Source organism: Kogia breviceps, chromosome 1 (genome assembly GCF_026419965.1).
Source record: "Kogia breviceps isolate mKogBre1 chromosome 1, mKogBre1 haplotype 1, whole genome shotgun sequence".
NCBI classification, from domain to species: Eukaryota; Metazoa; Chordata; class Mammalia; order Artiodactyla; family Physeteridae; genus Kogia; species Kogia breviceps.
The window spans coordinates 174,004,763-174,020,977 of record NC_081310.1 but is presented as its reverse complement, the minus strand read 5'-3'; the positions used below and the strand labels follow the sequence as shown (position 1 = coordinate 174,020,977).

The window sequence follows — 16,215 nt, the reverse complement described above, 5'->3', positions numbered from 1 at the left end:
ACAGTACACAGCAAACTGGAAATCAAACAATTTGAGCTACAGACACAAAGTTACACATGCTAACTGGCTGACTCAAAGTAAGTCTCATGTGCCAACTGGTGTGACTATATAAATGTACCAAATCTAGTGACTTTTTAGTTATTAGGAAAACTGAAAAACCATCACCTCTCTCCCCATAATAAAATGACTGAAATATGAATTAGTATTTTAGAACTAACAATCTATTTTGACTGGAGGGTGGGGGAGCAGGGATTGGACCTAGAAGCACAAGGCAGAGGTAATCAATATTTACAAGAGCCCCATGTCACTGTCTACAAGGGATATTTATTTGTTATGACATCAAACATTTCTGCTAGGAGATTAACTGGATTCACTACATTTGCATGAAGCACACTGCCACTCTTATCTCAATTCTAAAAGAAGCTTAACTCACTTATGTCTGTAGCATTTAAGACAAAGTGTTTATTGTGCCAAAGCTGGAATTCTTATTCCAATTCTGCCTGACAAGTCAGAGGAATATTTTACACAGCAAGCCACAGCACACTCTTTACTGAATACCACAGGAACTTCTAAGTGGCAGGAAAGGTCATATGTGATTCATTTTCCTCTCATGGAGAAATGAACAAAAAAGGCCACTGACCTTTCACCCAGATCAAAACAATGCATGTAAATTTGTCTCCTCTCCCCTATCCATCATGTTTCTAGCTTCTCTTCAAACTTCATAATCATTCATATTGCACAAACCCCTTGGTCAAAGACAGCAAAAAGAGATCCTATTTATTGAAGATAACTAATGAGAACCTACTGTATAGTTCAGGGAACTCAACTCAATGCTCTGTGGTGACCTAAATGGGAAGGAAATCCAAAAAAGAGAGGCTATATGTATATGTATAGCTGATTCACTTTGCTGTACAGCAGAAACTACAACAACATTGTAAAGCAACTATACTCCAATAAAAATTAATCTAAAAAAGAGATTCTATTTATTGAGAAGTTCTCAATTCAGTATTATGAGGCACTAGAAAATAAACTGCTTTAAAGATCTGTAAAAAATAACTAAAATAAACCAAAAGCCTGTACTTGTTTTGATTTCTGTCATAACTCAGCTTAAGCAAGTCCAGATGGAAAAAAAAAAAAAAAAAAAAAACCTATGTTCTAGAAACATTACTGAAAAACCAAGGAGCTGTCAAGGAGGCTGAACAGGCAAGTAATTATGGCACCATTAGTGTAGCTTTTGCCTGATCTGCTGTGTGACCTGGAGCTAATCCCTTTGCCACTTTATGCTTTTCATTCTGTATCATTGATAGAGAATTAACTGCTATATATCTCAGCGGACTAGTGAGTAGATTAAATTATTAAGCAAAATGCTTTGGGCAAAAGTCATAAGAACGTTAAATATTATGATTTACAAGCATTCATTTTCCTAGCACTCCTGTGGGGTTAGGAAGTTATTTCGATCTCATAGATGAGTAAACAGGCACATGGGGTAAGGTCACATGGTAAATCTCCGTTTACAAAGTCCCTGTGGGAAGGGAATAATACACACCTTTAGCAATCATACGAACATTTCTTAGCACATCTTATACAATCCTTAATAGTCAAGCCTTTTTTTCCCCTTTCTTTCTTTCTTTTTTCATTCAATCCTTAACTTAATGTTGCATCTTTTAACATGCTGTCAATGGAACAGTGACAGCTCTAAGGTAACAACAAGGCCAGAATAAGTGAGAAAGAATAATTCTGTGTGCATAGGCAAGAAGAGTCATTGAAAGACACAGTTAATCTCAAAATGAAATTTGCATTATTATTATTTTTTTTTTTGGTGGTATGCGGGCCTCTCACTGTTGTGGCCTCTCCCGTTGCGGAGCACAGGCTCTGGATGCTCAGGCTCAGTGGCCATGGCTCATGGGCCCAGCCGCTCCGCGGCATGTCGGATCTTCCCAGACTGGGGTACAAACCCGTGTCCCCTGCATCGGCAGGCAGACTCTCAACCACCGTGCCACCAGGGAAGCCCAGCATTATTATTTTTAAGGTTTTATCTCTACTACTGAGTAATTCAACCATGGGAAATAAGAAACATAGTTTGCTATGAAAACACTGAAAAAAAAAAAAATTAAAAGGCCATCACAGGGCCTTCCTGTTGGTGTACCCCATCCAAGTTCTCTGCAATGTATATTCACCCTCTGGGCTTTAATTAGCAACTATGCAGAAAGAAAAAACAAATCCAACAAGACTGAAAAATAACAAGTAGCAATGGGAAGGGCTCAGGAAGGCCAAATAGGGCAAAAATACTACTCGTGTGTAACAGGAACAGAAAAGAAGCACAGATTTCTCTACCCCTAAGGCTGCTTGCTATATTGCTTACCCGACTCCGAAGATAGTCAGCCAGGTTTCGGCGAGTGAAATTAGCTGCTGCTGTGGGAGACAATTCATAACCTGGTATGAAAGATAAATAATCATATTTAAAGTGAAGCAGAAGGAATATCAGTACCCAAATCCTTCCACTACTCCTGTTCTTACAGCCTACAACCCTCTGGACATTCAGAGTATACACCAAATAAAGAGTACAATCATACTTCTTGTCAACGGTTGTGAAATAGCTAGTTAGTACTGGCAGTAATTACTGTTCATAAAACAGAATCAAGGTAACTATTCTACAGTGAGATCAAATTCATAGCCTTGCTCAAGCTATTCCTTCATCAACAGACTGTGGCTTCCTCTGTAGAAGGAAAGAGGTACAAATACACAGGTGTTGGAAAAAAAGAAAGAGGTCTTGAGATGACAATTTTAAAAATTTATATAAAAAGGGATATCAGGAAAAGAGAGGCTGGAAATTAGGATAGCCTCAGAGACATACTTTATAAGGTTTTCTTTTCTTTAAAAAAAAAAAAAGACATTTTATTAAGAAGTGTAATATTTTCAAAAGTACAAGCCACAGGGAAAAAATGTTTCTATCACTATCTACAATATTTTAAAAATAGAGGATCTCCAGTATAAAACCTCTAAATTAAGTTGTAATGCCAGCAAAAGTACAGCCCAGAGGAATGGCGTCAGGTGTGCATTAACAATGCACTCACTTTGGGAATTAATACCCCAGTAAAATGGGGCTAGTGCCAAAAGACACAAGAATGACCCACAATTCAGTAGACCCACACAGAATATGCCAGTTTGGAAAGACAGCATGTGGTTATTTCCTACAACATTCCAAACACCAGTGTCACAGTAAGTAAGATGTAGATTAAAATACTAACAAATATTTATACAACAGCTACTATGTTTCAGGGTCTATGCTAGGTGCTTTCACATACATTACTGAATTTCATCCTTATAAAAAGTCTACTAGTACATGTTAAACTATGATGGAAGCAATTCTGAATAAGCAGGAATGCTTTTCAATTCTCTACCTAACCCTGTATAAACAGCACTAAGGATCTGACAATTATCTTAAAGGTAGAAATGTCTGATGCCTGACCATCTGCATATAGATTTTTCTTTCTTTCCCTTATCTTGGCTTAGTTCTTAAATTTTAATATGCATAAGAGTTACTGTGTAGGGATACATGCACAAAACTATACTTGACAAGTAACTTAAGGGTTTTTTTTTTTTTTTTGGCTGCACCACACAGCATATGGGATCTTAGTTCCCCAACCAGGGATCAAACCCGTGCCCCCTGCATTGGAAGCGTGGAGTCTTAACCACTGGACCACCAGGGAAGTCCCCGGCTTAAGGGGTTTAGTCATATATAATTTTTAGTATATGACTTACCTTAATTTTAGTCATATACAATTTTTGTTTTATGCACTGACTTTAGACCCTGACAGCTACGTAACAGAAACTCTCTTGTTTATTCCTCCTCCTTCTTCTAGGACAGGACAGTGAAGTATTGCTCTACTGACTGTACTTCAGAAACACTGGCATCCTTCACAGGCCATGTAGGCAATAAGTAGAGTCATTAAAAAATAATTATTAAACTATTCTGAACTTGCTTAAACCTAAACACCATGTACTTTAGGTTCCTCAATGGCAGGAACTGAACCATATTCATCTTTGAATTCTCTGTGGTACTAGGCAGAGTGCTTAACATAGATGAGGCCCTCAAAAATATTTACAGAACTGAATGCATGATGCTAAGTCTGCTGCCTAAAAAACTATACAAATAGATCACATCTAGTCATGTTACACATACAGTTATATTCAAATTAAGCTCCTTCACAGTGCCACATTACAGCAGTGCTGTGTCTAACAGTACTATTACACTGTGAAGTACGTAACTGGAAGGAAGGTTCTTTCTGCTGGAGCATCACTATAAACTTCCCTGGATCAGAGGCCTAGTGGCTAGTATTATTTCACAGGGAGGCTTTCCCAGTGGATAAGAGTTCGTTAGCCGCAGAGAGCTCACAAAATATCTCACAAAAATCCTAATTATCTCCCTAGACAAGAACCTACCAGAGATGCAAGGCAGAACCCTTTTATGACACACTAAATCTCCTACAATTACACAGAGTTTAAAGTTTACAAAGCATTTTCATACATATTATTCATTAATATTATTATAATACCATTTTATTTGTTTGTTTGTTTGTTTTTTGGCCATGCCACACGGCTTGCAGGATCTTAGTTCCCCGACCAGGGACTGAACCATGCCCCCTGCAATGGAAGCATAGAGCCCTAACCACTGGACCGCCAAGGAATTCCCAATAATACCATTTTAGAGATAAGGAAAATAAAGGTTCAGAGAGGATAAGTGATTTGTCACATAAAAAAACAGTAAAACCAAGTTTAACTTAGGTCTTTTAGCTCTGAGATTTCAGATATACTTTAGCTCAAATCACATTCTCTAACACTTAAAAAGTCTGATATTAACATGCTCATTTTTCAAGATGGTATTCGTTTTATCCCCCAAGTATTAGTGTTGTAATGGTTCTCTTTTCTGCTCTGGGATTTTTGTAGAAAATCTTTAGGATCAGAAGGAGGATCTAGCTAAGGCTTTAAAAATAAGAAGACTCAAATAAAAATAAGACCACAGTGGTCTGCTCACATACAGAACTCCCAGTAGAGAATATTCTCTTTCGATACAAATTTAAAGACAAACCCACCAAAGCCATTTTCTAAGTAATACCCACCATTTCGCATCTTATAGAGCTGCACGTTTTTCTGAATATATTCTGCAAACTGTACAGTGTCTCCAGCCTCTCCAACACATAGAAGTAAGATTTTTTCACTCATCTTAAACATCTTGTCGTGATCTGCTCAAAGAAAAAAACAGTGTTAGAAACTGCCTTATCAGAAATTTATTCTTATTACATAGGCAACCACAAACAGGTTTATCAATTACTGAATAATTTTATGAATCACTGTCTTTAGAAGACTTTAATGGGCAACTGTATCAATTACTCTCTTTCACTCTGCATGTTAAATTCATCTGCATATTTTATTAATATCAATTTCAGCTGGAGAATATATGTAAAAGCTGATAACTGAAAATATACATAAAAACATCAAGGCACTTGAAATGCAATGAACAACAATTAAAGAAACTGAAGGAATCAAGCCAATGGCCATTATCTTTAGGCTCATGATTACAAAGCCCTGAAATGTCTCTACAAATACAAATGTTAATTATTACATACACACATACAAAAACATATATGAAAACTACTGGTGCTGCAATTAAGGAACCATGTCAAGAAAGAACAAAAAATCAACTGAGAGGGCTTCCCTGGTGGCGCAGTGGTTGAGAATCCGCCTGCCGATGCAGGGGATACGGGTTCGTGCCCCGGTCCGGGAAGATCCCACATGTCGCGGAGCGGCTGGGCCCGTGAGCCATGGCCACTGAGCCTGTGCTCCGCAACGGGAGAGGCCACAACAGTGAGAGGCCAGCGTACCACAAAAAAAAAAAAAAAAATCAACTGAGAATATAAATCACCGTAGAAAGTAAACCAACTCTGTTTCCAAAACAAAGAGAAAGTTAAAATGAATGCCAAAGCAAAAATTCTAACAAATATTGTAATACTAAGCTATTTAAAAATACCTCAAAAATCCCAATGCTCTAATCTTATCTAACTGAACCAGACTCATTCAGATTAAACAGATAAATATTCAGATAGCAATTAATGCCCAAGGAAGAAAACTCCATATTCAGTCTGTAGCTTCAGAAAAAGGCTAAATCTCCCTATCTTACTCTCACTTTCACTTTTCATTTTTCAAATAGTGCTGAATAATCTTCCCAGGGAGACAAGCTTCCTGTTTGAAAGCTTCTGAAATGTCAATCTCTTAATAGGATTTAAAAAACAGAATGCTACAGTTAAGTACTTTACAAGTGTTTGAGAGTTGTAGATACCAGTAATTTGGTTTCCTAGACTTTGCAGGGGGAGAAGGGGAAACCACATAAAATGTGCCTGTAGATAGTATCAAATTGCCTTGAAACTCCTAAATAAACACACTTTTATTTGTTATAGCCTACAGGAGATTTAAAGACTATTAATTTGCAAAACTGTTTATGAAAGAAAAAAATTCACTTATAAATATATTATCTATGCAAAAAAAAAGAACCAAAAGAGAATTAGATGCCACTGGCATCTGAGTTCTTGCCAGTGGCAAAAGTACAGGCAATTTTTATTTCCTTCATTATGCTTATGAGTATTTCCTAAAATGTCTATACTTAATATGCATCATCTTTGTAAGAAAATATTACTTAATAAGTTTACTTTATTATCATGAGAAAAAAAGCTGTTCTTATTTCAGGGGGGCGGGGGAAGCTTGTTTACAAAGAATTTATGTTACAATTAGAAGAAACGCTAAATTTTGAGACAGTAAACTGTTCAATTTTGAAATGAACCTAATTCAAGGCCAAAAGTGTTTTCTAAATATCTATTGTGTAGCCAGTGATTGGTGAAGGGGGATATAAAAAAAAAAGTGATAGATGCTAATTACTCCTTGAGTTATGCAGGAAACAGCCTATGTAGCTCTAGGAAATTTCTGATCCTTGACAAAGAACTTACAAGACCCACATACATGATACAAACGGACAACAAAATAAGCAACATGAGTGTACAATACTCTAGACTGGAACCCAATAGACCTTGGTTATAATCTGGGTTCAGCACTCTGGACTCAGGCAAATTATTTGCCCTTTCTAAGCCAGTTTCCAAATGTGTAACATGGTAATACTATCACTTAAACCTGCCTCATAGGTGGGGAAAACTGTACATGTACAATATTATCATACTCAGCGTGAGACAATGTAGTTCAGATTATACATGTTACAGGAATTCAGAAAAAAGAGCAATCTGTGTGGGCTGAGATACTGTAATTTAAAAGCAATTCTATACAGGCCAGAAGAGAAATGAAATGTGGCATATAACCGAACTGAAGAATTGTGCCATTTTAATAAGCAAGCAATCTCTGGGAAATATCTCCTCTATAGTATCAAAATATCTTACAAAGTGACAAACAAAAAAACTGATTGGAAGTATCACTCTCACTGGAGAGTGATACATTTTTCTCACTGGAGAAAAATGAATCTCAAAAGGTTATTCATTTTCAGCATTCTTGCCTACTTTACACAGTTCCTTCATAAAAAGAAAGGTAGGAAAAAGTCCTCATGCTACTCCAAAGCTTCTACCATAAACATTTTTATATCGGAAAACACTATAGGGAAAATCAAAGCTGAGTACAGTTATTTCCAACCATTATTCAAGAACTAACTCAAATTCATCTTTCTTCTACAGACTACAGTGATTTCTTTTCTCTGCATACCATAAGGATTTACTTCTGAAACCACTGATTTAAAAACTAACCTAATACTTACTAGTGATACTTTCATCATACAAAATCAACTTGTAGTATTTATTTCCTGTTTTTTTGTTTTTTGGGTGTTTTTTTTTTTTCTGTACGACGGCCTCTGTCGTGGCCTCTCCCGTTGCGGAGCACAGGCTCTGGACGCGCAGGCTCAGCGGCCATGGCTCACGGGCCCAGCCGCTCCGCGGCATGTGAGATCTTCCTGGACCGGGGCACGAACCCCTGTCCCCTGCATCAGCAGGTGGACTCTCAACCACTGCGCCACCAGGGAAGCCCTATTTCCTGGTTTTTTAATGTCTTAGATCCTTTTATGGATTATACCCAATACACTGCATAACCTATAACACCTAGAAGTACTGTGTATGTAGGTAGGCTTAAAACACATTTTATTTTTCAAAATGATTTCGTATTCATTAATGTGATGAAACAGAACACCTATAAAGGTACTGACTTTGTTATAGCTCTATCTTGACACTACTTCATGCTAAACTCACTTGCATGTCAAAGGTCTTAATATTCAAAATAACAGACAGATTTATACTCAAAAAAACAAATCGACTCTTGGAAAACATGGTTTACAAATAGAACTTCTACAAACTAATCATGGAATTTCATAATTTGACTTGAGGAACAATCCATACCATAAATGTTTTAAACTTTAATAATTTTTCTTTCTTTAAGCCTAAAATGAACTGTTATCTGCCCTCAAAGCTTTCCCTAGTCTCTACAACTATAATCTCTTCTTCCTCTGGAGTACCTAAAAACAACTGTTTCCTCTGCACTACCTGAGAAGCTTGATTGTACTTTTCATATGCAGCATCATTTTCTAGCTTGTGTCATAATTATTTGTACACATATCTGAATCCCTTATTAAATTGTAACTTCTAAGATAAGGGCCACATCTTATTCTTCTTTGCATCCCTTCAGCACCTAGCACTGTAATGGACACATAGACGCCCAAAACCTATTTGTCAAATGAACATTAAATCATCTGAACCAAAGTATAATACTCTTTTAACAGTAGTATGCCTATGATCAATCACGAAAACCCACTCTTCAATTCCACAGATCAGCAACCAAAATCTTTAAAAAATTATTTATTGAGTACTGACTGTAGGGAGACAGTATAGTATAGCAGTTATCGCAAAAGATATGGAGTCAAACTGCATAGGTTTGAACCTGGGTTCTGCCACTTGAGGCCTTAGGCAAGTTTCTTAACCTCTATGCCTCAGAACTATCATCTGTAAAGTGGCAATGTAATAGCACCCATTTCAAAAGGGTAAATGAAGTAATGTCAATTGCTTAAACTAATACGTACATAAGTGCTTAGTATGTTTACTACCAAGTATTTGTCATGGTATTAAACATTTGCACAAAACTTTTTCACTCAATCTTCCCAACAAGCTTTTGAGGTTGGTATTACTAACCCGATTTAGCAGATGAGGACACCTGGGCACTGAGAAAAATCTTGTACAAAGTCATAAAGCAAATAAGTGACAGGGCTCCAGGTTCTTAACTCTACTAGCTACTTAAATGTAAGGAAAACTAGGCAGCCAGTGCCCTGGAAAAGAAGGATCAGAGCTAAGACTCGGGAAGATACAGGCCGCGGAAGGGAAATGCCAGGTTTCTAGTCCCACAGTCTCTCACTCTCCCCAAGATCCCACCTTATGCTGCCAGCAAATTAACGTCATCAGCCCGACAACAGGAAATTTATCAGAGATTAGGGAATCTAGGAATCCTGGAGCCAGGCTGGCGCTTAAGACACTTAAAAACTTAATTCCCTTAAGCAACTCTCGCCCAGCAAGCATTCAGCAAAAGCCAGAGAAGAGTACTGACTCAGGAGCCCTGGGAGGAGCGAAAGTCAAGGCCCTAAACTTGTCTTCCTGTTTCCTAACTAAGCAAGTGCAGACCAGGGCAGTCGGGGTTCCACCTCCCAGACCTCCCTGGTACTCATCCAACCGCCCCACCACGAACTCCTCCCGGCTGCCCCTATACCCAGGCCCGGGCCTCCCCTGTTTCCTCTCACCGTCCTTCATCTGGACAATATTGCTAGCGGCCACCCGGTCGGAGGCGACAAGGACATAGTCAGGGCCCTGGATGCCGATGAGGTACTCCATGGTGGCAGGAGGCCGGGGACTGCAGGTTCGACGAAGCGCGGGACCAGCGAGCTTCTCGGCCTCACCGGTGAGACAGCACGATCGAGCGAAGATCCGCGCGACGCAGACCTCGCTACCGTCCAAGCCTACGGCGCTCTTGGATGACGTACAACTGTCGCGAGAGTTTGGAAAGTGGGGGTGGTGTTTGGTGTGTGAAAATTTTTCCTCGCCTTTTGGTCCTGTCCAGGTCTCTTGCAATCCCTGCAGTACAGATCACTTAACTTATGTAATGCCTAGTTTCTTTATTTATAACTGAGAGTTTAAAACTCGCTTGAGGAGGGAATCACGCACTATATATAAAGTGCCGAGCACACGTGTGTGCCAAAAGGCATGCGTCTCCGGATGGCTGTTTCCCTTCGGTGCTCGGTAAAATATCGCCAGAAACCCCTTTCCTGCAAGCTAGTAGAAAAAAAAAAAACTTGAAAGGACCCCTTTTTACATGTTTCATGAAAGTAAAATATGAATGAGTTAAAGATCTAAGCATGAAAACTAAAATCGTAAAAGATCTTTTTATGATGTTCCAACCTCAAATTACATGTAGTTGCTACCTCTGGTAACGGTGATTTGAAGGGAGCACTTTCACTTTTTATTTTGTACACATCTGTATTATTTGAATGTTTCACAATGCTCACGTATTACTCATATTTTAATAGGAAAAAGCACAGCCATTCCTTTATATGTTGCAGCCATTCTGGGGAAAGCTGATATATTACATGATTAGTTTCTGACATTTGAATGGTTTCACAATTGAGTCTTCATACTAGCCGTACTAGCTGCCTCAGAAATGGAAAACCGGTTGCAATTGTATCTCCAAACACAACCATGCAATTTACTTGCTTCTGCAGAAACGTGTAGTCCTTACTCCCTTCTGAATGTTTCTTCCAGCTCTCTGCCCATGAAGGAACATAGAGCCTGAGCAGTTTGGAGCAGCCCATCTATCACGGGATGATGCCAGAGGCAAGTGAGGTCATTAAGTCAAGCATTCCACTATGAACACAGATGCATCCACCATCCTAGAAAGATCCTTTTTTAAACACCACTGGGAAAGAAGTCTCTCAAGCCTCTCTCCCTTTCTCTTTCTCTTTCTCTGTCATTTCGCTTGCGTTTTACAATTGCAAAAATTACATAGTTATACTATACACACACATACACAAATAATACAGAAGTGAAGAATGAAATATTTAGTGAGAATATTTAAAATATTTTGTCTGAAATACAGACTCACCAAATATCTGTATCCTTCCAGACCCTTTTTCCTTTGTATATACTAATATTCATTCATTCATTCATTCATGAAGGCTACAGAATTCTGAATTGGAAAATCTAATTTTTAAAAAGGGCCCAAGTATCTTTTTAACCGGCTCTTTCCTCCTCCCCAGGACTCTTGAAATCCCCTCTAGCTAAGTTAAACTAGAGATTCTCTAACTTCTCATTAATATAAAAGAAAGTAGATTTTCAAGACATAACTTGTTCTATTTTACTAAGAATTAGGGAGAATCCCTCCTTCAATTAAAGTCTTAGAATAACCAAATCTTAGATTAGAAAAAGTGTCTGTGGAGGTTCCAGAAACAGCATGATGTAGTCAGTTTTTCTGTAAAGGGCCAGATAATAAATATTTTGGGCTTTGTAGACCATAAGGTATCTGCCACAACTACTCAATGATGCCATTGTAGTGCAAAAGCAGCCATAGCCAATATATAAATCAGTGAACATGCAATGTTCCAAAAAAACTTTATTTACAAAAACAGGTGAGGGGGAGAGGTGGATCTGGTTCATGCAACATAGTTTTCAGACCCCTGAAGTAGTGGGAGACCTGTAAATCAACAAATAACTCTGGTCCCAGCTCCACCTCTTCCAACCTTGGTGCAAAATTCACTGAGCCTCAGTTTCCTTATTTATAAAAGGGACATTTAGGAGAGATTTTCTTCGTATATCTCTTGAGATGGGAAGGAGTTGCAGGTTTGGTTGGCTCCATGAGTATAAGAAATTATATCCTGCTCCTTCGTGAACCCTGGGAAGTTTAGCAGGACCATAAAGAAGAATGACCACATTGTACCTAGGGAATGTGGCCATACTACGGGAGGCTACCAGCCTTGCCAAGACTCCCAAGCTTGACATGGAAGCATCAGTGCACCCCATACTCGGAAGACTCTGTGAGCTTAGATAGTAAGGTTGGGACAAAGATAGACTGGAGATCAGTGGCCCACCCCTAAATATTCAGGGATGTTAATGTATCAGATACTCTTGATACCCTGCCCATAACCTTTTTACCTACTTATGGTAGCTACCATCCTCTAGCTGCTGTAAATCTTGATTAATAACAACTCACAGCTTTGTCTTTCTTCAGAGAATTTCCCTCAACCACATGAGAAACATCTTTGCCTGCGAGGCTATGCACCTATTCCTACTCCCCAGCCATTGACTGACTGACACAGGGATAAAAGGTCAATTCCCTTAACTTAAACTGGGATATAATTTGTCCTCCAGTTTCCCTGTGGATCAGTCTAAAGCTAAGCTCCAGCCAAGACCACATTCTTGCTTAGCTTTATTCCCTGCCCTATCTTGCTTCTGTTACTCCCCTTCTCCTACTACGGAAGCTAAAAGGAATTCTTTAGCAGATATTAATGTTAACAAGCTGCTGTGTCTAAAGTCCTTAGGCAAGAATCTCTTATAGAATAGAAAAGCAAAATTATGGAGAGGTTCACATATTACATCATAGGTACACAAAAGCTGGCCCCCAACTTCATATTTTACATCAGTTAACATCACAGGGAAATGGAACAATTTACATCTAAGCTAAAAGAAAAACAGCCTGGCTATCTAAGGTAGACTCAAGGAGTTGTTTGAACATGTTTTCTTGGTAAAGCCTGAGAAATCTTGGATCACATTTCCCCAGTGACTTCAAAATTCCTTTTATGAGTTTTGGCTGAGTGAAAATCAAAAGGGAAAACAGAATTTAAAAGTTCCCACATTGGGCTTCCCTGGTGACGCAGTGGTTGAGAGTCTGCCTGCCGATGCAGAGGACACGGGTTCATGCCCCGGTCCGGGAAGATCCCACATGCCGCGGAGCGGCTGGGCCCGTGAACCATGGCCACAGAGCTTGTGCGTCCAGAGCCTGTACTCCGCAGTGGGGGAGGCCACAACAGTAAGAGGCCCGCGTACCACAAAATTTAAAAAAAAAAAATCAGGAACGTAGAGATTGGACAAACTCTATGAATACATCTTGTGCTCCAGGCCTTAGCTTCTCCATCTGGAAAGAAAGAATTTTTCCTGGAAAATCTCCCATACCCCCCCATCCCTGGGTTGTGTGATTGGCCTAAAACACAAACACCAGGGCTGGCTGGTGTTTTCAGCAGCAGGCTCCAGCATCCTGGAAGCTGTCAGACAAATGACACCTTTCTTCTCCTTGCATTACCCTCAGGGACCAAAGTGGTCACATCTGCTGATGGCCAAAAACACAACTCTCCCTGTAGGTCCCACAGGAGCTGACGCAGCCCCAGTAGAATTGAAGTGGTCCATAATCAGAGACCTGTTGCTGTCTTGTACTGTCTGAAACTGACAGCACCAAGCATGTCACTGGCACATAATTTCTATTTACCACCTATAACTGTTTTAACCTCTTGCCCAGAGTCAGGGGAAAGGACCTAATGACTTTTAGAGAATTCCAGTGACCCAAGAAGCCTGTAATCATTAAATACAGTGATTCTGGGATCCTTTAGGAAAAGTCATAGAGGACTTATGAGAATTCTGCATAAACATCAGAAGTATCATTTGTGCCATCTGATTTTTTTGTCCCCAAGGAGATTAAACAGAACCAGGAAGCCTGGTGTACCTCCTCCCAGGGTTTGGAAAAATAAAGCAATTTAGGACCATGTTAAGCTCTGCCTTACCTGTCCCCCTCCTATTCTCATCCCCAATCCGTCTTCCACCTGGAGCCCACCCCTAACTATCCCATCACCCACTCAGGCTCTGAACCAATGAAAGTTGATGAGCTCTCTTGATTAGGGCCCTTTAATCTAATGGTTCCTGCTCCAAAGCACCCCCTTCTATATTCCTGCTCTCTGATATATCTAGGGCTTTGGACTGTGGAGACAAACGTAAGATACAAATGTGCCCTGACTCCAGCCACCCAGAACTGATGTTTCGATTGTTGAGACTCCGGGCTAAAAGCCCATCCTAAGCCTGGTCCTCCTTGCTGCTCATCTTCTGAAAGCATTTGCTTCCCTGATGCTTCTCCTGCCATGAGGAAGTATGGCAGGCCAGCTCGCTGCTGGCACCTGCCACACTGTAGCATAACACAAACACTAATGGCAGAAATAATCACAGTGACAACGGCTTGGTCTACACGCAGAAGGTACTTGTCATCTCCCCAGGAGCCTCTTGGCCTAGGGCTCAACTGTGATGATGTACCTGGCGCCTGGCCCACACTGTCACAGTCACACACCAGATTCATCTGAATGGTTGACATTATCATTACTGTCAGCACCATGCTTGATAACTATTCATTTATTCCTGCGAAACACATTTGCTGAGGACAAACTGCCTGCCAGGTACTGTGCAAGATTCTAAAGGAGTTACAAGGCGGAGGCCCCAGAGAAGAGAGAGATAAACAAATAATTTCAGTATAGGATTGTACAGATTGCTGTTGTAGGTGGATAGATTCTCAGTGCCTAGAAAAATGATTGGCCGTAGTGAGTGCTCAATAAATATGTTTCAATGAAGAATGAATGAATGAGTGAATGGATTGATTGATTGATTAATTAACTGGTTAAGAACATGGAGTCTAGATTCAGAGTGCCTGGGTCTGAATACCATCTCTGTGTGGTTTGGGACAGGTTACTTGACTTCTCTATGCCTTAGTTCCCTTATCTGTAAAATGGGTTAATAACAGTACCTTCCTTATGGGGTTGTTGTAAAGATTATTTGTAAGGTGTGTAGAACATGCACTATTACTGCATAAGTAGTAACACACAATACTACATAAGTGTTTGGTAAATAAAAACAACTGGCTAGGAACTCATCAGGTTGACAGGGTAGAAAATCAAGGGTGTAAAGAAAAGCATTCCAAACAATGTAATGGTATTGAGGTTTCCAACAGATGGCATCTTCAAGAAATGTTTCCCCTAATGGGAACATCCTAAAGGGAGGCATTGCTTTTAAAGCAAGAGCATGACTCAGTCAAGGATGCATTTGAGAAAAGTTGTTGTGGCCATTGTGAAGAGGAAGAATTGGAGGGAAAGAGACTTGACCCCAGAAGACCAATGAGGGGGCTGTAAGCATCACCCAGTGGGGAACAATGCAGTCAGGACAGAGGCTGATAAGGAAGGCACGGATGTGAGAAAACTTCTGAATCAGAGCAGCTGGCGATAAATGCTCTGGAAAAAAAAGAAGCAAGAGCACAGTCAGAAGATGCAGGCCCTGGGCTGGGCGGCCTGCTCTTTGAGGCATTTGCCAAGCAGCTATCCATGTGAGTGATTTAGCATCTCTCACCAGGAAGCTCCCTGGAGAGATCAGCATGCAGGCAGGTCTGGGGAGTTCAGATGGCTGTGCAGAGCCCAAGGTAGGATGAGCAGTGGCCAGGGCTCCTTTCCAGTACCCTGGACCCAAGTTTTGTGTACTGCTTTGGCTCCAGAGGTGGCTGATGAAGCTCTCCGCTCTTCACAACCTGTTAGATCTGCTCAGCTTCCTGGCTCTCATCTGGGGAAATGCGCCCAGGTGAGACCAGGGGAATTGATGCAGATTCATCTCTGACTGAGGATGTTATTCATTTGTACTGATAGTATGATGTAATGGTTAAGTGCATGGTTGATTAGCACCAAGCAGACTGGGTTCAAAGCCCAGATTCAACACTTAACTGTGTGGCCTTGGGTAGGTTACTTAAGTGCTCTGTGCCTCCATTTTCTAATCTGTAAAACAGAGATGATAATAGTATCTACCTATAAGGATGATGTAAGAATTAAATGAGGCAATTTGTTCATGAAGAGAACCTATTACAGCTTTTAAGATATATTAAGTCCTATGTATGTATTTAAATTGTTTGATTATCATGTTTAAATAAAATGTCTTTTGGTTATTTAATACTGCTACTATTTCCATTTTCTATGTGAGAAAAAGTGAGCCCAACAGAATGCAAGCTTCATATGAACAGAGAGTTTGTATCGCTCCTGTTGTATCCCCAGTCCATAGTAGGGTACCTGGAACCATATTTCTTTTTTTTTAAATTTTTTTTTATTTTTTATTATTTATTTATATATTTTTTGGA

The 16,215-nt window shown here is 39.8% G+C and overlaps 1 protein-coding gene and 1 pseudogene across 1 annotated transcript in view; one reads left to right on the top strand and one right to left on the bottom strand.

The window, feature by feature from the left end:
• The window catches only part of PSMB2 (proteasome 20S subunit beta 2), a 36,368-nt gene extending 26,303 nt beyond the window's left edge, over nt 1-10,065 (bottom strand). Inside the window, exons 1-3 of the mRNA XM_059047433.2 lie at nt 9,824-10,065; nt 5,121-5,243; nt 2,363-2,433 (exon numbers count right to left, since the gene is read on the bottom strand). Of these exons, the coding sequence (XP_058903416.1) occupies nt 2,363-2,433; nt 5,121-5,243; nt 9,824-9,914 (285 nt within the window). The 5' untranslated portion in view covers nt 9,915-10,065. The remainder of the gene's footprint in view (nt 1-2,362; nt 2,434-5,120; nt 5,244-9,823) is intronic.
• Nucleotides 9,913-16,215, top strand: part of LOC131767000 (solute carrier family 28 member 3-like) — a 58,255-nt pseudogene continuing 51,952 nt past the window's right edge.